This window comes from Sceloporus occidentalis, unplaced genomic scaffold, assembly GCF_023333645.1.
Source record: "Sceloporus occidentalis isolate IW3139 unplaced genomic scaffold, rSceOcc1.0.p SCAF_66, whole genome shotgun sequence".
NCBI lineage: Eukaryota > Metazoa > Chordata > Lepidosauria > Squamata > Phrynosomatidae > Sceloporus > Sceloporus occidentalis.
The window spans coordinates 1,758,034-1,780,761 of record NW_028317046.1 but is presented as its reverse complement, the minus strand read 5'-3'; the positions used below and the strand labels follow the sequence as shown (position 1 = coordinate 1,780,761).

General features: G+C 44.4%; 1 protein-coding gene across 1 annotated transcript; it reads right to left on the bottom strand.

Moving 5' to 3' along the window:
- Positions 1–701: 701 nt before the first annotated feature.
- Positions 702–20,777, bottom strand: LOC149286822 (PR domain zinc finger protein 2-like). Its single transcript, XM_089493650.1, has 7 exons — positions 20,769–20,777; positions 20,085–20,202; positions 16,677–16,780; positions 15,816–15,968; positions 10,683–10,812; positions 5,298–5,402; positions 702–4,951 (listed from the first exon to the last, which is right to left on the bottom strand). Exons 1-7 carry the CDS (start codon positions 20,775–20,777, stop codon positions 702–704), a joined length of 4,869 nt encoding a protein of 1,622 aa, XP_089349776.1.
- Between the last annotated feature and the right edge of the window lie 1,951 nt (positions 20,778–22,728).

The following is a 22,728-nucleotide window of genomic DNA, read 5'->3' as shown; positions in this document are numbered from 1 at the left end:
TCCAAGTACAGTCACATTAAAAAGATTAATTTACTCTTAAAATGAGTATTTGTTAGTTGAATGTTCAGAATCCGTTTTGGAATGAACAGCCTTTATTTCAGCATGCCAGAAGGATTAAAAAAAAAATAAAAAATTACACGTTTGACTGCAAGGACTGGCGGCTCGAAATTTGCAGCTGTGTTTGCATTTTCTTGTTCTTGTAGTGCTTACAAATTCATCGTGCAACAGCTAGCCTGTGGTTCACAGATGGTCAGAAACAGGTCTTGCATTAAAGCAGGCTCCTGAGAAGAGGAAACACATAAAAATATTTTTTTTTTTTAAAAAGTGTCCCTTTTACACCAAAACGGTATTATTATTGTAGTTATTATTATTTGTCCAATCCAAAAATGGAGATTGTAAGCTTGCGAGAGCAGGGCCCTCTCTTCCTTCTGTACCAGCATTTAATAAAGCAATTCTAAATAGTCTCATTTTTACTCCCTCTTACGGGAACACAGCTCTTTAGGCCATAAATTTGGTAATATAATTTAAATACGCTTTTTATTTTTTTTTTACAAATAACCTGTCGAAAAGCCGAACTTTAAGTGGTTTTTTTATGGTTATTTTTATAAAGGCAACATAAAAATATTCACCGAAAATTCAGGATGATTCCAATAAGTCCATTCTAATAATTAGATTTTTCTTTCTTATTACGGATGCTAAAATTACCTGGATTCCTGCTTTCCATGCGCATCATCCCTTTTGCTGTCTGTACTCGTAGTTAGCTGAGAGCTTCTTGTAATCGGGCCACCAGCCCTCTCCCTGGATTTGCCCCTGAACTTGTCCATTTTTTTCTTTTTCGCCAAGGATTTGTTTTGCAGCTTGCTTTTTTGCACCCGGACGTGTAGTTTCCGTGCCGACTTTCCGAAAGGTTGGGGCAGGCTGCTCAATGTAATTTTTTTAGTTTTTTTCCCTTCGGGGGCAGCGGGACCTTTGGCCATTCTCACCGGGCTGGAGTTCCTTATACTGGGAAGGTTCTTTTTGGATTTCACCTGAGATACGTATTTCCCATTTTGCTTGGACTTCACCGGTAATGGAGTCAACTGGATGGGCGCCGGCGCTAAACTTCTCGCCCTCGTCTTTCCTAAATGCGCCTCTGTGCTTTGCATTTTTATCTCCGCGTCAGCAGTTCGCCTGGTGCTACTGACCTTGCGTTTCTTGGAAGAAGACTGAAAACTCTGAACGCTCTTTTTCGACGACTTGGCCGTGTGTTTTTTGGAGGGCGGCGATGCGGGCTTCTTGGGACAGCTGAAGGACGCGTGCTTACTTAGACTTCTAATATACGTGAACTTCCGGTTGCAGTACGGACAGACGTGAGAATCAAGATCAGACGGCAGCTCCGACTTAAAATCCGACTTCTGTTTGGCCGTCTTGTTCTTCTGCAAGATTGCTTTGTGTACCAGTTGGTTTTTCTTCTTCAGCGCACTCAATCGAAGTTTGTTAGAAGACATTCTACTAATTTCGAGGGTAAAGTTAAGCTTTTTGGGCTGCCCCATATGACGAAAGGAAGTCTTTTCGGGGGCTTCCAGAACCACGACCCCGTTTTTGGGCTGCACGATCTGCCTTAGGGGCACCGGATTCTTTTTAGGAGTGTATCTCTTTTTATCGCTGGCAGACGCGCACACCAAAATATGTTTGTGCAACTCTGGCATGTTGTCGACCCCTTTTCCACACTTAGTGCAACGTATCGCGGTAGTAAAAGTTTGCGGAATATTGTGCGTGGTAAAATTGGTTGCGCATGCCCCAATGCCCATGGGGTTTTTGCTGTGGTACTGGAAAGGCGGTGGTTTAAAGCTGGGATAGTGCTGGTTAAGGCCCATCCGGACATCCGGATCTTTTTGCTTTTCCCCCGAAGCCATTATCTTTATTGTTGTGTAAAGTTCTTCTGAAGAATCGTTCAAATCCCCATCTTCTTCTGGAGATGGAGTCATGGGGTCATCGTCTGCTCCTGGATGATGAATCAAGCTGGCCTTACTGGGATCTGTAAAGTTCTGAGGTCGAAGAGTCCCACTCTCCAGTTCACGATGACTGTACTCTTTATCCCGGTGGAGATCCTGTTGGTGTTGTTGCAAGTTACAAAGAAAGGCAAATTCCTTCTTGCAAAGAGAACAGACAAATATCTTCCCAACCCCGTGAAGCAGAGAGCGATGCTCTGAAAGACTAGACACCTCTTTAAAAAGCTGTACGCAAAATTCACATTTGAAGGGCCATTCTTCGGCATGTACGATAATGTGCTTGGTGAGGTCCTTAATGGATGGGAACGGCGACTCGCACACATTGCACACGAAGGTCTTACTGAAACCTTCAGAAAAGGAATCCTTGACCCTTTTGTGTAACGATACGTTTGTTGCCACCTCTTCGTCCGGTTTCTCTTTCTTAACAACCACTGCTGAAGATTCAGAGGGAGATACGATAGATGAAACCACCGATAAAGGCGGAGGAGAGGAGCACGAGGAGGAAGACGAAGAAGACGAACAGGATGACGACGATGATGATGATGACGACGATGACGACAGGGTAGGAGGTCCAGGAGAAGCACATATCGAATGATCAGCTGTAGAAGGCGGAGGTGAAAGGGACTGGGAAGGCGATACAGTACGTGAAAGTATTGGAAGCGGTGACTGCGTGCCTGCAGATAGTGGAGACGGGCACGACGGAGTGGGAGGCACGCTGCATGAAGAACCTGGGAGTGATGGAAGGTTACTGGAGAGCAGAGGTGGTGGTGGTGATGATGATGATGATGTATCACGCAGAGACGAAGGGCAATGAGTTGGCGAATGCGCCGCTGATGGAGTAAGAACAGGCGGCGAGCGACACAATGGCGCAGAGACGCCGTCATCGGGATCAGGTGTAGCATTGTCCGGAACAAGAGAGACGTCTATGGAGCCAACACCAATTTCCTCTCTGTTCTCCTCTAATTTACACACGACCAGAGGAGTATCCGTCTGTGGCACACTGTCCCCAGTTACCCCGGGGGCATCGTACTCGTTCAACAAGACCTTCTTCAACATACAGGTCGTGGGTTTTTTCTTTTTGGTGCCAGCACATAAGTTATTCCCTTTGTACTCCTTCACGTCACTGTCACTTAACGGCTTCTTCGTGACACTGAGATCCAGAACAGATTCCCAGGGAACCTGTGAGCGGCCCCTGCCTTCAGATTTTTGTTTTACGCCACTCGATAAATCCAGAGGTTGTTGGCTGCACACATTCCCAAAGACTACATTTGAAGTCCAATCCTTGGATGTTTTTATATCCTCCGAGCACATTGGGCTGGCATCCTCTCTCTCTTCTCTACCAGACAGACTCCAGACAGGGGAACTACTCTGGCTTTCTAACTTTGGTATTTTTGAGCAAACGCCATCGTTCCACGTGGTTTTCGCATCTGCCTGCTTAACAAAATCTTTCGGGGTTGGGCTGAGCTGAGGAGACGTCGGAGGAGAGGCCGTGCGTCTTTTAAACCTATTTGTCCCGGCCGACAGAGAGGTCACGGCAGGGTTGACTTTGGGAACTTCGGAGAGCAACGCGGGACCGGCCGGAGACTTGTTACTATCTTGCATTTGAAGGAGCTGTTTAAGTTTTGAGGATAAAAATATGTTTTTTTCCTTCTGAATAACTATACTGTCACCGACAGACACGCTTAGAGGAATACCTAAGGAGGAAGATGGCGTTATGGGCTCGGCCTCCACCTCGGTTTTGATTTTGGATAACAGAGGGGGACTAATCGTTCTTCTCTTTTTCGGTTCCATCTTCCCGCTGCAAGACGAATCGCTGAGAGGATTATCCGAGGAGATCTGTAACGGTCTAAAGTTCTGAGAAACCTCGACCTTAATCGGAGTGATGAGACAGTTAAGACCCAAGACCTCCGTAGAGCTGGTTTCTACCTCTACGACATCACAACTGCTGGCGCTGGTTGGCTGTATCTTACCGTCGATGTAGTAGGCCAGATTTTCCGTGATATTATTGGAAATATCCATAATATATATATCCTCTGCTTCGCCATCTTCCTCAATTTCTGTATTTTCTACGTAAATGGTTTCGTCGGGTTTACTTTGTTCGCATTTTAATTGAGGGTCGTCGAGCATGTTGCCTTTTCTCCTCACTCCTTTGGGAAGCAGGTGGCGCTCGTGGACCCGGCGTTGATGCCGACGCATGTTGGTATGCGTTCCAAACACTTTCTTGCAGTATCTACACGGGTGCAGCTCCCTCAATTCTCCATTTTCGTCTCCCTGCCCAGAATGTGAAGCTTCTCTGTCGGAGTCCGCGAGCTTATAATGAGGTCTACAACTGCTTTCTTCTGGTGCCTTCAGAGAATCAATAATAGGTTTATGACTTTCACCAAATTCGCCTGAAGAAAGGATTATGGACTTCCTTTTCGGGCCGGCTTCGTGGCGTCGCTCGTGCCTTCTGCGGTTAATCTGAGTGCCGAACGCCTTCCCGCAGTATCTACATTTGAACGCGTGGTTTATCGAGGAAACATGGATATGCATGTGACGTTCTAAGCCTTGTTTGGTTGTAAATTTACGCTCGCAGTGTTGGCACGGAAACATGAAACCTTCTTGCGAATCTCCGTTCACCTCGCCCTTGAGTTTAGGAAGTTTAGCAGGCGATTTCTTTTTGGGGGAGCTGTCTGGAGTCTCGTCAGATGTACTTTTAACATCTTCTAGCACTTCCGACTGGTCATCTTCCATAGTTACAGAATCTCTGTCCGAAAGCTCTTTATTCAGCTCGTCCAGCGCGTCGGCCTCCGTCGTGGTAGGTTCGGGACTTTTACTTTCCGGTAATGTCTGTACTTCTGGAGCAGCGATGGAAATGGGCTCCGGAAGGACATTCTGATTCACCATTTCTTGGATCACCGCGGTTTGTTCGAGAGACAGGACTGGCGAACCAAGTGGCTTCGTATCTTCTTCATTGGGGGCTGTAAAAAAAAAAAAAAAAAAAAAAAAAAAAAAAAGAAAGAAAAAAAGTGTGTAATTTGCCTATGTTGTGCGAAGAAATCATAATAAACATGAAACCGGTGGGGAAATTATAGCCCATAACTCCTATTTCCCATCTACCCCATTTAAGACATACACTTTGGCTACGATGTATTCTTATGTAGATTTATAAGATTTAAGGAAAACATAAGTATTTCTCATTTTAACGAGTGACCGACATTGGATCCAAAAATAATACCGAAAGACCACTATGCTAAACATACAAACAGGGTATATATCGCTTTGCACCATGTTATGTCCTAAACATGACCGTAACGGAGCTCTTACCGTCTGTAGAGTCCTTCATTTCGCCGACACTGATTTCCGGAGGAGTCTTTTTCTCTTGTTTGCCAAATTCGGTTTTCTTTTTACTGTTGATTGATTTTCTTCTACCTGAAGGAGAAAAAAAAAGCAGACAACAAATCAACCAACTCTCCGGTAACATTGTAACAGGTTTACTATAGAATTTCCAACAGCAGCGCCCCAACACTCATTCAAGATGCCTTTTCTATATATTCCTATATGAACACATTTACGGTAAACCCCAAGGGGCCATATATCCTAAAAGCATTGCTGCTAGCTAAGAAATATAGTACTACACACTAATCAGAGACGGATCTCTCCTCCGGCAGCCGCTAAAGTCCTAATAATGCCTTTATACCATAAGTCTATAAACCATACAGACATTCTTACACTCCTGCGTCACAATCTACATCTACATAACACACACACACACATTATATATATATTATATATATATATATACACACACACACACACCTCTCTCACACACACACACACCATTGACTTTAAATACATAAAGTTGAAAGGAAGCGAGGGTTATCGGGTGCGGGAATGCCTCATTCATCGCATGTCAAATATCTGAAATGCTTCCGCATCAATACATAGTTGACGTTGACCGATCCCTCCGCGCCAGGGCAGCGACGCTACTATATCCTGGCTGGGACGGGCCACGCAGAGGGCTCTTCTTTATACGGGGAATCGTCTTCCCATAGAGGGCTTTTCGTTGTTAGTTTAATATTAGCCTGTTCGGACACTCTACTAAAACAACACATCTTATTCCGGGTTACACAGTAGACTATTACAGCATATTAAAGACATTATTAGCTATAAAACATGTCCACCGCGGGCTTTTCATCAGGAACGGGAAGTTCTGCCCCAAACGGCAGCCTCCAGGTGGATTGGCCAATTTACAGGCACGTCGTTAAACAAAGAGGTCATCGGCGCGTGGACCGGTTTTAGCGCCAGTTTTCAGTAGTACCGGATTGCCTTCTTCAGGCAGTATGGCTGACTTTGGTGTGCATGCGCGCTCCACAAGGACGCCTTTGCACGTCCCGAGACTGCAGGGTTTACAATTGATCCCTGCCGAAGTCTGTCCGGCGAGAAGACCCGTCTGGTTACGCGGCCGTCACAAAAGATTTTCCGTAATGGCTAATTCGCACCTTGCACCGAAGCCATCCGTCTGGAGCTACGCGTGAAGTTACAGTAACGTCAGAGTAACCGTTTCAAGTCATACATCAAAAGTATTCGCAATTCAGGTTTCCTTGGCAACAGGCCGTCCGGCAGCCTCCGCATCAACTAAACGCAGCAGAACCGAGGCTCCGTCTCAGAAAATGCCTTTGCTTCAGGCTGCGTCCAACCCGCGTCTCTCCGAGGTGGTCTCAAAGACGAGACTCAAAGACACGCGACGTCATCGCTCGGCATTAAAAATTATAGCAACCGGCATCCAACGACCGGTTTACGAGCCCCAATCTTGGGAAAACGACGGACACTTCCGCAGCAACGAAAGGTTTAAAGACAGAACATCTTAATTAGACTTCAGAGGTCTTGGAATGTAGACGAATTTTATTTGCCTCGATGTATCAAAAAGATAAAGGTTTAGGACTCCAACAGCAAAGACGAACGTAATAAAACGCTGTGCTGCTCAGACTTCTTTCATACAAAAAAAAATAACAAAATCCACCTGAGATTAAGGCAGATTATGGCACTTTTGGGACTTTAAAGAAGTGTCTGTCTGAATTTAAAGGCTCAAGGATCAGACAGGTGAGCTCTGCGCTCCAGAAACCACCTCGAGACATCGCAGTCCCTTTGGGATAAGATTCTACAGAACATTATTTTATTTATTAATTATAATTTATATATTGTTTTATTAAAAGAAAAAAAAAAAAAAAGCGACATTGAATACTATCTGATAATATAACGGCGCCTTTAACCAGGACACTAATAGAAAGGGCTGCTGAATCAGCCAATCATCGATGGGGATCAATTGCCCCCCCATTGCCACCAGAGTATAGGCTGAGCCTATCACGTGCCATGTATAATTTAATTGAAGTTGTAAATGCCCCTTTTGGGCACACACACACACACTCTTACCACCGTAATATCTGTTATTACACAGTATTCATGATACAAAATTACCAGATCTAAGAGGGTTTGCAATTTATATCTCCGCAGGCGGTCAAAATAAATTTCTCCTTTACAGAGACGCGTTGACAAATGCTGCGAAGTACAGGCAGATACTTATCCATCATGCAACTTCACCACCGAGGCACCTGATCGGCCCCTAATTTATTCTGCAGCATGAAACAAACATACAGCCAAAGCCATTGAGATCTCTTCAGCATGAAGAACAAGGAGCCCTGGAAGTGGTGGTGAGACCCCCCCGGAGAGCCTAAAGGGACCTCTCGCCTATTGTATGCATTCAAATGATTGGACGGCTGGAGGGTTCCTTTAAAGCAAAACTTGATATTTTTACAATTGTGATTAATATTGATATTTTTTTCAAATATTATTCAAATGAAATCCACCCACAAGTTTAGTTCACACAAAGCAGACGCCTCTTCAAAACTAAACAAAAAAAAACTAACTCTTGAGCTGGAAAGTCTTCAGAATTTTGATGGCTTCACTTTGATAAAAGAGACAAAATTCTGGAGAGAACAAAAGAATTATCTTTAAACCCCTCAAATCACCGGCGCGACCGGATTACATGGACTCGTTATTACTCACGGGCTCCTCTAAAGTGGCGCTATAACTATAAAAGGAATAAGAAAACCCCCCAAAAAATGTAAACTACTTTCTTCAAATAACTCTCACCTGAGCCAGCTTGACAAACCTCACATGCCCTCTCACTGCGCACGGGACATTATGTTGCCCTTGGTCCAAAAAAGCATTTAAATTTAGGAATAAGTCCACAAGTATGGTGGCCACTGGAAACTCAAGTTGGAGTTCCATGAAGTGGAGAACTAATGCCTTGGCATCAGCCCCCTGCTTGTATATCACCCGGTCCAGTGGGCTAGAAGAAGGGCAGATCATAGCTGGGTCCCATCCTCAAACCATACAGTCGGGGGAGAACGACCAGGAGTGCGCAAACGTGCCCCCCCCAATGCAGCCACACGTACGTGCCACCACCACCGAGAAGCACTTCTTAGGGCTTGCTGCGTATTAAAGAACGTGATGGTCTTTGATGACGAGTATCTTCTACGATGCTTTTCCCATCTTGAAGTGTCCTGGAAACCACCAGTGGTCAACAGACCAACAGCTTCTCTAAGACAGAAGACCAGCCATCCACCAATGATAATTATCGATCAGACACAAGGGAAACTTTGTCAATAATCTTTGTGAGCCACCAGCCAGACAGCTTTATTGCGCAACCACACCTCACATTATCCGTGTCCCAAAAACGAGGGTGAGGGGCTGTCCAATGTCGCCCTGGATCTGCAGGTAACGGTGACAGAGGGGATGAACATGAGCGTGGAGGACATCTTGCAATCCACTAGACTCAAACCCCACCGAGAGACATCCTCAGGACTCTGGGACTCCAAGGTCTTCCGAAAGTTCTAAAGAACAAAAAGTCTAAAGAACTAACTTTCCAGCGTCCTGTTCCTACCAGATCCGTAAACGCCAACAAAACTAAGAATAATAACAACGTTCTACCGAGAAATATACAATTTAGGGCAGATCGGCCCCATTCGGCCCCCGTCTGGTCTGCCCGTTTCTCCTGCTGCAAAGACTCAAACCTTAATCAGCCGTTGGTCTAGTCTTAGATTCCCTCTATCCCATGCATGTTTAAATACCCTCACTGAATTACCCTCTACCGCTTCTACTGGAAGGCCGTTCCATTTATCTACCACCCTCTCAGTAAAGTAACATACAGCACGCAAAGAATTCAAGCAACTTCGGTTTTTGCAACGCTTACTAAATAGTCGTTCTGTAATCTTAGATGTTCTCAACCCCGACACAAAGAGGCTTTTCTCATCTACAGAGCATAATGGGTTGTTTTTCTTCTATTACACAACGTAGGGAGAAGACACAAGGTCACGAGCATCTGAATCCAAGGGTATTTGCGGGTTTCCCGGGGGTTCTAAAGCTAAAGAGGTTAATCGGACGAGATGTCACCAAGCGCACCTCCCGGCTTCCACCCACAAAATACATTTCCATTCGGTTAAGAGTTCGGGTTACGAGAAGGAACGCTCACTGCGCTTAGTCGATTCGCGCCAGCCGTGAGTCACAACTACCGTCTACGGAATCAAGTCAATTCAATCAAACCAACTAAATATAAAAACTTAACCCTTTTAGTACCAGGAGCCTGAGAGACGAGCGATGCATCTCCGTCCCCAAAAACAGCGTTACGTAATATTATTTTGACACCAAGCCAGTTTATTTTACATTTACCTTGATTAACGGAACAGCCTCTCGGAACAAGCGGGTGAGGGGATTTAAACACGCGTGGGATAGACATACGGCTCCTGAATCTAAGACGAGACCAACGACTGATTAACGTTGGAGTCTTTACAGCAGGAAAAACGGGCCGAACGGGCCCGACAGATAAATTAGGTGTCTGCTGGAGGGGGGGGGGGGGTAATAAGGTTTCTGCTTAAGATTTAAAACAAAGAATTGGGCAACCGAAGTGCTCAGAATTGCATCATAAAACTGTATAAAAAACAACAAAAAAACCACACATTTCCTGGTTTAACACCGGGTCACACACGGCTGCATGCGTGTAACACGGATATACAGGCATACATATATACACACACATATACAGTTACTAGAGCGCAGGTGAAATACACCAAAGGGTTAAGCAGAGTGGCAAATACCGGTGTCAGCTCTATGGGGTAAATCAGGGGTTTGCCCCCCCCCCCCCCCCGGTGGGCCCCGCGCTGTCTTAATCCTCATCCATATGACACTTCCCCGTGTCCTTTAACCCTTTGCATGCCCCGGCGCCCCCTCCCTCCGCGATCACGTGACCGGCCCGTGTCCAGAACTTTGCTGACGTGCTACGTGTCCAGAAACCGACACTTCCACCGAACCTTAAAACAGCCGGCGCGCTCCGGGAGCCCCGGGGAGGGCAGGAAGGAAGAGCCGATCGCGAGGTTTCTGCCGTCTCAGGGAGTTCCAGTTTCCGGGTTCACATCTGAGGAGGATTGTTGGAGAGGGGGGAGGACGGGATCGGAGGGCTGCCTGTTCGCAGGGAGGAGGAGTGCAGAGCCAGCACATCATATGATTCAGCCTTAAGGAGTAGTCGTCAGCCGATCAGACAGCAGTCTGAGAAAGGTCACAGCCCAGTGCAGACATTACCCAATACCACCTCCCTCCCCCCTTCGATCCGTGAAATAACCCCCGCCCCCCCCGAAACTGCCTCCATCTCCATACCCCTTCTGCCTTTGGGCGAGCTCTTCTTATTGCGATGGCTGGCGGCTCTCTCCTCTTCAATAGCAGCTGCTATCTCTGGGTTGTCTTCCCCATTGTACCAGACTAACAGCTCCTCTCCTGGCTCAATTGGCTGGAAGAATTAGAGACACAAATATAACACCAATCAGAGGGGAGGTTGTTAGTAGATTGCAAAAAAAAAAAAAAAAAAAAAAAGGAGAGAGTGGGGAGAGCAGAGAGAGAGAGAGAGAGAGGGCTGAGGCAGGCTCGGGGCCAGAGGGCGTGGAGCTAGCAATGGGGATTATAAACAGCTGTACTCGGCGCTAGCGACATATTTCCTAACTGACCAAACAGGAAGAGCAGACTGCAGGCAAAATGCCGGAGGATGGAGGGGGGGGGGGGTGAGACAGAGAGGCTGAATAGGCAAGAAGGGTTTAGTACAATCCCCTCTGCTGGAGGGAGGACTGCATTATTAAAGAGGATTTCACAAAGTACAGGAGGGAAGTTTGTTCTAAAGGAGGAGAGATGGCTTAGGTGGAATGTAGTTTTACTTTACTGAGAGGGTGGTGGATGAGTGGAACAGCCACCCCGGAGTGGTAGTGGAGGCAATCCAGTGAAGGGATTTAAACATGCATGGGTCTAAATCTAAGACGAGACCAATGACTGATTTGAGTCTTTACAGCAAGAAAAAGAGGCTGATGAGACGGTGGGCCGAATGGGGCCGATTTGCTGGAAAATTCTGCTTCTAAAATGTTTTAAACACACAGGCTGGGGGGCAGATAGCCAACAGGGGGGGCATTTTTTGGGGTCTACACCCTAGATGATAAACCACTCGGAAAGTATGGGACTTGCGATGAGAGATTCCAAGGGGGGGAAAACGTTTGGACTCCCCGCGCCGCTTGTATTTTTTTTTTTTGGGCCCCTAGAAACGGTTATTTCTCCACCGCATGCAGCGAGGTTTAACGCAGAACGGAAGGCGGCCGGCGACCTTCAGCCCTGGGCTTTAAAGGGACATTTTTATGGCTCCAGATCAGCCCAGTCTGCTAATCATTGCATTAAACCTCATCGATGCTGCGTTGGCGTCCAGATCCTAACATTTCATACAAACAGAATCTGCCAGCAGATCGGCCCCATTCGGCCCCATCCAGTCTGACCGCTAGACTCGGGTCTTAATCAGTCTTAATCAATCTAAGACAAGCCCATGTGCCTATCCCATGCGTGTTTAAATTCCCTATTAACCTCTACCACTTCTGCTGGGAGGCCGTTTTATTTATCTACCATACTCAGTTTTTGGATTTTTTATTTTTTTTAAATATTTCTATTTCATTTTATACACGATGCATAAAAACCTACAACCCAATCCAAGAACCCTCTGCAAATAAGTGGTATCTGGCACGCTGTATGTACACAACAACAACTCCCATCACACTGATCCAGACCCCGCCGTGTCCGCTTGGGCCATAATACGGACCGCATTCCGGGGCAGTTCTCATAATAGAGGGTACGTATCCCCAGGATGCTTCCTTCTAACACAAGACCTAAAAAAACGACCTTGAAGTAATGACCCCTGACGGCGGAGAAATGCGATTGGCATCTTAAGCGCGGTCGTCGCGAGCGATCCGGAGGACGCGGCATCCCGATCGACGTTACAGAAGCGGCCGGCGCGTGTACTATTAACACGCACACTCGCTCTGTTCTGGATAATGGATGAGGTATTCGGGACAAATCTTTTACCGCGGGGGCAGTTAAAATACAGCATTTTCAATAGAAAAATAAAACTGTACTTTGGCCCCCCGGTGCTGAAATATTTGCTGCAAAAGATTAACCGAACGTTTTGTGCCGTTAGGCATTAAAAGGAAAAAAAAATTCAGGAGCAACAAACCCAACGTATGGCTGCCATACGACCGGTTCTTGCTACAAATGTTGGAGAACGCTGAATAGAATGCGCGTGATCCAAATAAACGACACAAATCTGGGCGGATTTCGGTCACATCTGCGTTTTACAAAACAAAAAGTTTAAGGTATGTTGTGACGCGGAGTCAAACTTCTGGACTGTGCTCGCAGCAGGAGGTTTTTGGTTAAAATGTAACCTTTTGTGTAGAAATTCCATGCGTTTTTTTAAAATCTTGGAAGTAACTATGTAGCGCGCTCCTTCGGCTTTCAGCGAACGCACCAGATCAAAACGAAGGGGGCGCGAGGTCTGTTCATACAGAGGCCTCTGCTGCGGCTCTCCCTTTGCGCTGCGTGCCGGGGTATGATGTCATAACCTAGAGCTCAGCGAGGGAGCCCTGAAAACGGACCTGGAGCTCCCTACCACGGGAAGAGGAAGAAGGGTAGAGATAGGGAGAAAGGGGAGAGATAAAGAGAAAGAAGAGAGATGGATAGGAGAGACGAGGAGAAAAAAATAGAATGAAAAAAACAGGACAGTTAAAGAGAAAGGGGAGAACTAATGAGAGAGATTAATAGGAGGAGAGACGAAGAGAAAAAAACAGGACCGATAAAGAGGGAGAGAGCGTGCGTGTGTATGTGTGTATGGTCAGGAATTATATGAGTAATCTGTCTATCCATTACTATTGCTATTTTGTGCCTAAAGGGAATAGATTCTCTGTAACACGCATTTAACCCGGGGGCTCTATGTAGTATTGTTTTATATTTATTTTTTTAATTAGTAATTTGCCGAGTCCTGCAACCATGAAGATGTCTGCCATGGACCATCTCCACGACTATGCCTGGTTACAACGAGGAGAATAAATATGTAGGGGGTCACAGTGTACAAGTTAAACTGTATGTGTATGTATGTGTGTAAGTGGAGTGTGTGTATACTGTGCTATAATGATTGTATGTGTGATTGTACAGCGCTAGGCTGCAGGGTTTCAATGTACAGTGTTAGAATGAGCGTGTGTGTGGGATTGAAAAAAATTTTTTAAGACGTGATTTATGAGATAAGCAGCCCGATTCTAGAGCGGTTTGGGAAGCACCAGCAATACTATATTTCCACATTTGTAAAAGAATTGAAGATTGGAACCTTGCGCGCGTGCCACCGACCCGCTAGAGCGCCGCAATCTGTGTTGGCCAACGTCTCTTCCGAAACAGCCTTCATCAAGCTCATTAACACGCGAGCGACACGTGGGGTAAACCTCTAACTCTCGGCCCGCTTCTTTTTTTTTTCCCAGACAAACTGCATGCTGGGAATAAACAGGGCTTTTGCATAATTATTTTTGGTTAGTTCTTCTAGGATATGCGGTCAGAATGCACATGGCCTTCATCAGATCGTTCTGTTTATGAAGAGTTTCGCCCGCGTTGAAAAGAAGGACTAACGATGCTCCAGAATGCAATGCAGACAATGGAATTCGTTAACGTTTTCCAAAAAGGCCGCATTTTACTTTAAAATATTAATATTTGCATCTCCATCAGCGGGACTTTGTCGCCCCACCATGGACTACATTGATCTACTATGGCCATTGGCAGCCAATAAGATGGTGGAACAGCCCTTCATTCACCAGGTGGGGGAAGTGATTTAAGCCCCCACTCACCTACTTTTACCCCTACCACCCCATCTCGAAAAGACCGGTTCTTGGGAAAAGCGGTAACAGCGGAGAGCGGAGGCGTTCCTTTGCCTCGTATGGTAATCGCACTGCTTGCACCAGAATCGATCTTTAATCATAGGCCCCCCCAATGGTTCTTAAAACATCTCAGGATTATTCCCACAACAAAATCATCCATTATTCAGAACGTCTTGATGTCCGGTATGTTCTGACAGTATATAATCCTGAACACGCGCGCACGCACACACACCCTAACATATTTGTACAGATTCATTTCGGCTACGATGAAAAGTCCCTTTTTTGTTATCCACGGAATTTTCCTTTTGACAAGTGTTTCAAAATATAGAAAAGTAACTTTAAAAAAAAATAAATTAGATATATATTAATTAGTATGATGCGTTTGGGTCTTTTTTTTTTGGACGGCTCCCTTTGGTCCAGCAAGAGTAGCAGGGAGAACCAATCAAAAGTCATTTAATAGTAAATGTTTACAGCATCCTGTAGGTTATCGACATATTATTACCATTTGGAGACAAATAATCCCCCCACAACATCCACCTCACAATTTATAATAGACTCTTCTTCCCGATCATATGTCCAATAATTTGGCATGACACTAATGACCCACTCATGGTGTTACGTGGCTTTAAAATTTATGACCCCTAATTTTCTTATTTAGAGTGTGGTTGAATAGTGAAACAGCTTCCCAGCAGAAGTGGTAGAGGGTAATACAGTGAAGGTATTAAACATGCATGGGATAGACATACGGCTCCTGAATCTAAGACGAGACCAACGACTGATTAAGGTTTGATGAGTTTAAAAGAGTTGGCTGATAGGAGGCTGTCTGTGGCGACGCTCTAGTCTATTAGGATGAGAGTTCAAAAGGGTAGCAGCAGAAAATCTTAAAACCCTTCCCGTGCAGGGATCTACGCTTGGGTTTATTTCCATCCCGGTAAATCTATGCTGTGTATTTTTCATGATGATGACGAGGAGGAAAGGCCTTTGAGCTCAGAAACCTTTGAACCTCCCCAACTACCCCATAATGGATTTGAGACTTTAATAGGTCAACCAGACTTCTGTATTAACCCGGCTTGGTGTCTTTTGTGTGTTTCCCTGGGAGTAATGGGATCAATCTTTGGTTTGATTCCATAATGTTTTCCCTGCTTTGGTTCGGGGCCAGAATTTGAGATTTAAGAAGCCTTAATGCACGTTTCTCAAGCGTCTTTCTACATGGACACTAAGTACCGCAAAAGGTTAAATATAGAGACATATTAGATAATGTTTTTAAGAGTATCACTAATTGTAAATATGAGTTAAATGTAATAAGATCTTAAATATTATGGTGTAGCAAAGCCCTCCACACCTCGAGCAGTCAGTGATTATTACCCAGTCACTCCTTACCGAAGGCCCTTGGGTCCCCTGAATTCAGGTGAAGAACCCATAGGATGTCAAGGCTGCTGTAGAACAAAAGCTTTCAGGCCACTCCGTTTAGTCTTAAACCTTGAGAAGCGAACATAGGGTTCTGCGCATGCTCACGGGCATCCTATGTGCTGTACGGTTCCATCATAAGAAGCTTTAAAACATTTTATTGTACCTTTAGGGTTTTGTAGTAAATTGACCTGTTGATTTCTAGAGGGCAAAGGTTCTGTTCCTTTACAGAGCGAGCCCAGTTCACGTAGCGTAACCAGTTGCCTTTCTGGGGATCCGTAGCGTCGATACACATCCACCCCAAGTTTGGGTAATAGACCTGAAAACGCGGATACAGAAATGATTATTTAAGCAAAGCAATGACTGCACAATGGTGAACGCCAATGGTTACGCGTGGGAAAGCAGAACCGGAGCACAGGGGCCAGGAATAGAGGAATACATTTTTTATTAGACCAACACAGAAGAAAAGAAGAGTTCCTAAAACCTTATGTAACTTTACACCTTTTTCTATATTGGCCCAATAAAAAGGTATCAACTTAAACTGGACGGGGAGACAAAGGGAGCAGCCTCCCACCAGAGGCTCATACAGCGAGGGGATTAAACATGCGCGGGATAGACGTACGGCTCCTGAATCTAAGACGAGACCAACGACTGATCAAGGTTTGAGTCTTTATATCAGGAAAAACGGGCGACTAGACGGGGGCCGATACTATGTTTCGAAAGAATCTATTTTTACAACTATATACATTTTTCTCCAAACCAATGAATGATAGCGGTGAACACTTTGCCTGCCTCGGAGGAGTTTTTATGGACTTTGAAATGTCTATATTTAAACGGACGTAAAACAGATCACACGCCTGTATTCTACATCCATTTTGGTCATCGGTAACGGAATGCAGTTTTCCCGGTGCATCTCGATAACAACAAAACAAGAAGTCAGCTTGATTAGGTAGCAGGTAGATGTATTAGCCAGATCAGACCAGCAATAAGCCAAACCGATGGTCAGAACAAGGGTTATGAGCCTCACCTCCCACATGTACACGTTATTCTTTACTTGGGATCGTTTCTTCTTTTCACCAACAAATGGTCCAAACTTCTTTCCTTTTGGAACCGGCTTTCTTGTCCAGATACCTACAGACGATAGATAATTCAGTACTTTTTATATCTGATGTAAGTATATTACGCTTCTAATCACCAATTAAATAAATATTACAGATAAAAGATGTCCAATTACTTACAGATTAATATACACCTAAAAAGTGAATTAACCAAATTGGATGTTTCATAAGAATTTTAGACGTTCAGTTTTCTTTTTGGACAAAAGTGATTGGAGTTTCTAATATGTAATGGATACATTATATTAAAAGGGACATATAGGTAGACACCAATTCATATGAACAAAGTCACATAAAGAGTCTTTATAAAGTCCTGTGACCCACCAGCGACATATTCCAGCCTAGTCCGACCAAAGGTCTGCTTAATGGGCCGTTCTGGGAGATTAAGGATCTTTATCCTATGGATGTCGGTGCCTAGCGCTCATCTCCCGCACCATGCATCCCTCGGACATCCAAAAGTTATATTTTCTAACTGAGCCCTATGCATGGTTAGTATAACCTCTGATCTTGGGAACAGAGACTGATATAATCAGAGACACAACCCGAGGCTGTCGAAAATTTTGGAAATTCTGGTAAACATATAATGTTATATTTCGATTTATTGGTTCTTTAACCCAAAATATTTAAGGTTTCAGCTTCACAAGCATTAAAAGGTATAGGCCCAAAAAGAAAGCTAGCGTATCATTCTCTGCCTGGTACAAAAAAAAAAACTAAGTATATAAAATAATATTTAAACTATTTAAAGTTTATGCAAAAACAATTAACAAAAAAATGAAAAAGTTCCTTTTTTAAAAATCATGGAAAAAAGAATAAAATAAAATAAAATAAAAAACGTGCCACTTGGTTTTGATTCATCATGTAGTCGATAAACATAAAAAAGCAACCCAAATCATTTAGTGGAAATAAAAATCCACCCTCACTCCCTCCACAAATATTTTGGGGCTCAATACTTTTTATTACAATGTCAAGCGGCGATCACAGAGAAAGCATGGTCTATAAATCTGTAACGTATATTATCAGCCATGGAGATAGTAAAATGCTGTCACTGAATAAAGAGAAACCGGGCATCGCTTCAACCTCCAGGGAAGCCACCTGGGAATCCGAAATAAATCTTGCCTCGGCACGGGAGAATCTAAGGCTACAGTTTGCCGTGATCAAAACCAAGAGATGCAGATTTAAATCTCCCTTTTCGGACACCTAACTATCTCGGCACTCCATCAATTCTACAGCGGGTGAACCACTCAACAGAAAAAGCAGGAGAATCATCTCCAGAACAGCTTTACCAGCGGGAGTAGAAGTAAAAAACAAAAATAATAATAAAAATAAAACACGTATGAAGAACCGCCAGCGGGACACATACCTAGATGACAGAGGTCACCGTGCAAACAGAAATGAACCCTTCACTAATAAACATCAAGGGCCGTGTATCCTGCTACAATACTCTGAGCCTCAAGCAATTTATTCTTGGTTTTAATGGGAAACAAGGACATTTCTGGCTATAACATAATTACAAAAGGGTTTTCTAACCATCAGTTAGCCTTTTAAACTTAAACTTGGATCAGCGAACAGAACGTGCCATTGGAACCCAGGAGTGATGGGAGTGATAAAGGGCCATTGGAACCCAGGAGTGATGGGAGTGATAAAGGGCCATTGGAACCCAGGAGTGATGGGAGTGAAAAATGGCCATTGGAACCCAGGAGTGATGGGAGGGATAAAGGGCCATTGGAACCCAGGAGTGATGGGAGGGATAAAGGGCCATTGGAACCCAGGAGTGATGGGAGCGATAAAGGGCCATTGGAACCCAGGAGTGATGGGAGCGATAAAGGGCCATTGGAACCCAGGAGTGATGGGAGTGATAAAGGGCCATTGGAACCCAGGAGTGATGGGAGTGATAAAGGGCCATTGGAACCCAGGAGTGATGGGAGGGATAAAGGGCCATTGGAACCCAGGAGTGATGGGAGGGATAAAGGGCCATTGGAACCCAGGAGTGATGGGAGTGATAAAGGGCCATTGAAACACAGGAGTGATGGGAGTGATAAAGGGCCATTGGAACACAGGAGTGATGCGAGGGATAAAGGGCCATTGGAACCCAGGAGTGATGGGAGTGATAAAGGGCCATTGGAACCCAGGAGTAATGGGAGTGATAAAGGGCCATTGGAACCCAGGAGTGATGGGAGGGATAAAGGGCCATTGGAACCCAGGAGTGATGGGAGTGATAAAGGGCCATTGGAACCCAGGAGTGATGGGAGTGATAAAGGGCCATTGGAACCCAGGAGTGATGGGAGTGATAAAGGGCCATTGGAACCCAGGAGTGATGGGAGGGATAAAGGGCCATTGGAACCCAGGAGTGATGGGAGTGATAAAGGGCCATTGAAACACAGGAGTGATGGGAGTGATAAAGGGCCATTGGAACACAGGAGTGATGCGAGGGATAAAGGGCCATTGGAACCCAGGAGTGATGGGAGTGATAAAGGGCCATTGGAACCCAGGAGTGATGGGAGTGATAAAGGGCCATTGGAACCCAGGAGTGATGGGAGGGATAAAGGGCCATTGGAACCCAGGAGTGATGGGAGGGATAAAGGGCCATTGGAACCCAGGAGTGATGGGAGTGATAAAGGCCCATTGGCACACAGGAGTGATGGGAGGGATAAAGGACCGTTGGAACACAGGAGTGATGGGAGGGATAAAGGGCCATTGGAACCCAGGAGTGATGGGAGTGATAAAGGGCCATTGGAACCCAGGAGTGATGGGAGTGATAAAGGGCCATTGGAACCCAGGAGTGATGGGAGGGAAAAATGGCCTCTGTGCTGGATTTCTGATTCATTTCATGTTATTTTAATGGACAAAGTGTGCTTTTCTTACAGAAACTAGGGATACCAAACATTTGAATGGTAGTGGCACCATTTTTCTACAAAACAATAATAAATGGTACTAATCTGGTTTTTTTCCCAGCCGTGTCCTGATGTTGCCTTTCAAGCAGGTGTTTAAGGATATCCCTGTCTAAGCACTAATTACACTAATTCAACTAAACCTACAATTATGAGGCATGCGTCAGAGAGGGATATTCTTAAAGCAGCAGTCATTCTGCTTCCCATGACTTCAGTGAATAGCAAAGCAGACCTGTCTCGCCGTGTCATAGTATATTTTATATAGCGATGTTTATGTGGAGAGAAACTTTTGAAAAAGGTCATAAACCATAACATCCAGAAGGCAGTATGATGTCAACTGATGATGTCATTTGAGATCAGATCTCTAACGTTGACACAGAAAGTGGCGTCGACAAATAGCTTTGTTGATACTTTTATAATTGAATTGCTTACCAAGCCGCGTCTTATCAACGTTAGAAGGCGAAAGCATTACTTCTTCAGGAATCCCTCTAAGTATATGTTCAGGCACTTCGGCCAAGGTCTCCGCTGCCCCTGGAAGCCGCACCGCATCCTACGCGTTAAAGAAAAACAGCAAAGTTATTATTAAACTTTTCCTCTTGTCTGTGGAAGCCACATAAATTAAAATTATCCCTAGGATTTCTTCAGCTCCTCTCTATTTTAGCCAAATAAAAAAGGGAAACTAAATCCTAAACCACAGGATAAAACAAAAAAAAGCACGTATCTAATTTTAAAGGTGCAGTTCCATTTACTCTGCTAAATCTAACACTTTTGTAATAAAAAAACAGCATTAGAATAAAACATTACTAGTACTGCTGAATGCCCAAATTATTCTTTAATCATGTATTTAGCCTCGATCATAATTTTTTTTGCTGGAAAGAATTGTCACTTGGCATAAAAATGTAACTTTAAGTGTTGTTTCTATGTATTTACATTTTCAGAGGAAAGAAGCAGATGCCAGATCTGATCAGGTTTATATACTAAGCGTACTAGAGAAATTAAACCATAGCACTGATCATATTTATGGCATGTTGACATTATTTTAGTGCCATTTTTCCGCCAACTTGTTTAATACCCCCCCTCCAAAAAAATAAAAACCTCCTGGTTATTAAAGCTCACCTGATTCATCTTGAGCCCTCTGATGACGTGCCCCTGATCACTTGTTGCCTAAAACCAAATATACAATAAACACCCATGTATTATTATATATAATAATAATAATAATATTTATATATACATACACATACATATACACACACTTGTTCTTCCTTCTACCAGAAATGGAAGCCATTTGTTTGGTGGTAAAGCCAAGTTATTTCACCTGTTCCTCTACATCTCTTGGCAATAGAGGCAGCCACATGTTCCCAGCAAAATATAAGGTTTATTGAAAAGTAAGAAACCGGGTATTTCCACCCGTAACGCGTTTATCATAAGCACCACGCACGCCTTAAATAGCCAATAGGATGTGGGCGCCATCTTGACCAGGATAACGCAACACAAGCCAATAGGATAGGCAGCCTAGCGTAACAAAACGGTCCAGGTCCAAAGTCTCCTGACCAGTCCAAGGAGCTATAAAAATCGATGCTACAGCACAAGACCTCCATGACCGCTCCGACATGGCCCAGCGCTCTGATGGTGGGCTTTGTAAAGGGGCTCTTTGGGGAACATAAAGCAGGCTGTACTGCCCCGACCCGGCCAGATGCTAGCAGCCCCAAGAATGGGGTTGTAGGAACAGGACAGAGAATTGGTTTTCCACCGATCTCCGCAGGGGTCCACTTCTTCTATACATCAGTCAACTGTCCAGTTAAATCCCTTAATATACATTTATCCATAAAATCAATACAACACAACCAAAATGGACTTTTTATTTAGTAACTAAAGAGGAGCGAGGAAGAAGCGTATTATGTGTAGGACACTAATAATCCACCATCTGTCCTCACCTATTGTATCTACCTCCCGATGGCTTGGCGGAGTAGCCGATTCATTGGCTTGTTTCCCGGTGTTACCAGCAGCCAAACAATCGCCAGACTCCCCACCAGGACTTTTCAAGGACATCACAAAGAAATCCAACAAGCCAACTTGTTTTATTTCTTTCTAAAGAAGCAGCCTGTCTCCTGAAAACTGTAGGAATCGCTGCGAATCATAAAAGGATCCAGTCAAAAAACAACCACTTTTAGCATGGCGTAGTATTCGTACATTCTAGTAATAGTAATGAGAATAAACTATTGTTTATATGTCACCTGTCCCACTTGCAGGGCTCAGAAGAGACACTTTTATGCACTTTTAAAGGTTTCTTTCTAAGATGGACATTGCGCACAAACAGCTGGGAACACTACATGACATCATTAAAAGGAGAATGATGAAATGTGTGATGTCATATGCAACATTTTCTTTTGTAATATCAGGATTTATTAAGGTTTATATGGGCAGATTGTCTGCATCATCTTCTAATGAGAAGACAGGCATGGGAGCCTAGACAGGCAGGTATGGGAGGATGGTCCTTCCACAGTCCTGCAAAGCACATCCTGACTGCCATGTAAAACCAGAAAAGTGCCTAGGATGTCTCTGGTGCTTAAACCAATTCAGTTTCTAATTCAGGAGAGACAACCATGGATCTGGACACAAATGGAGGCCAGCAACATCGCTCATGGGCCAACACATGTGTGCTCGAAAGTTCACTACGAGTGCACGGGGGTCCCAGGACGCTCGCTCTATACCAGAGGACGGATCAGGTGCCAACAAGTTTTTTTAAGGACCTTGTTAGAGGTAAAGAGTGTCAGGGTGAGCTCATTTAGAAAGTTCCAAAATATACGTACCTAGATAGCTTGAACCGAAATATGCTAGAAATAATAAAATTTTAAACTAAATGTATATTAAACGGTGTCTGGAATGCCAAGCAATACAAAAAGGTCTGTGCATCTTACACTATAATAAATGTACAGACACAGTGGAATAAAACACACACACACACATATATATACACACACACACATATACACACACACTCTTCCTTACACAGACCATAGCCAGGGTGGGGTAGGAAACTGCTCCAAACTGTCAGCCTTTCCTCAACGTATTT

What these genes read in the sequence shown, in the direction of transcription:
- LOC149286822 (XM_089493650.1), bottom strand. An exon ending in ATAACGTGTACATGTGGGAG is followed by an intron (nt 15,969 to 16,676) that starts GTGAGGCTCATA and finishes CCGCGTTTTCAG; the next exon opens with GTCTATTACCCAAACTTGGG. An exon ending in AATGAAGGACTCTACAGACG is followed by an intron (nt 4,952 to 5,297) that starts GTAAGAGCTCCG and finishes TTTTTTTTACAG; the next exon opens with CCCCCAATGAAGAAGATACG.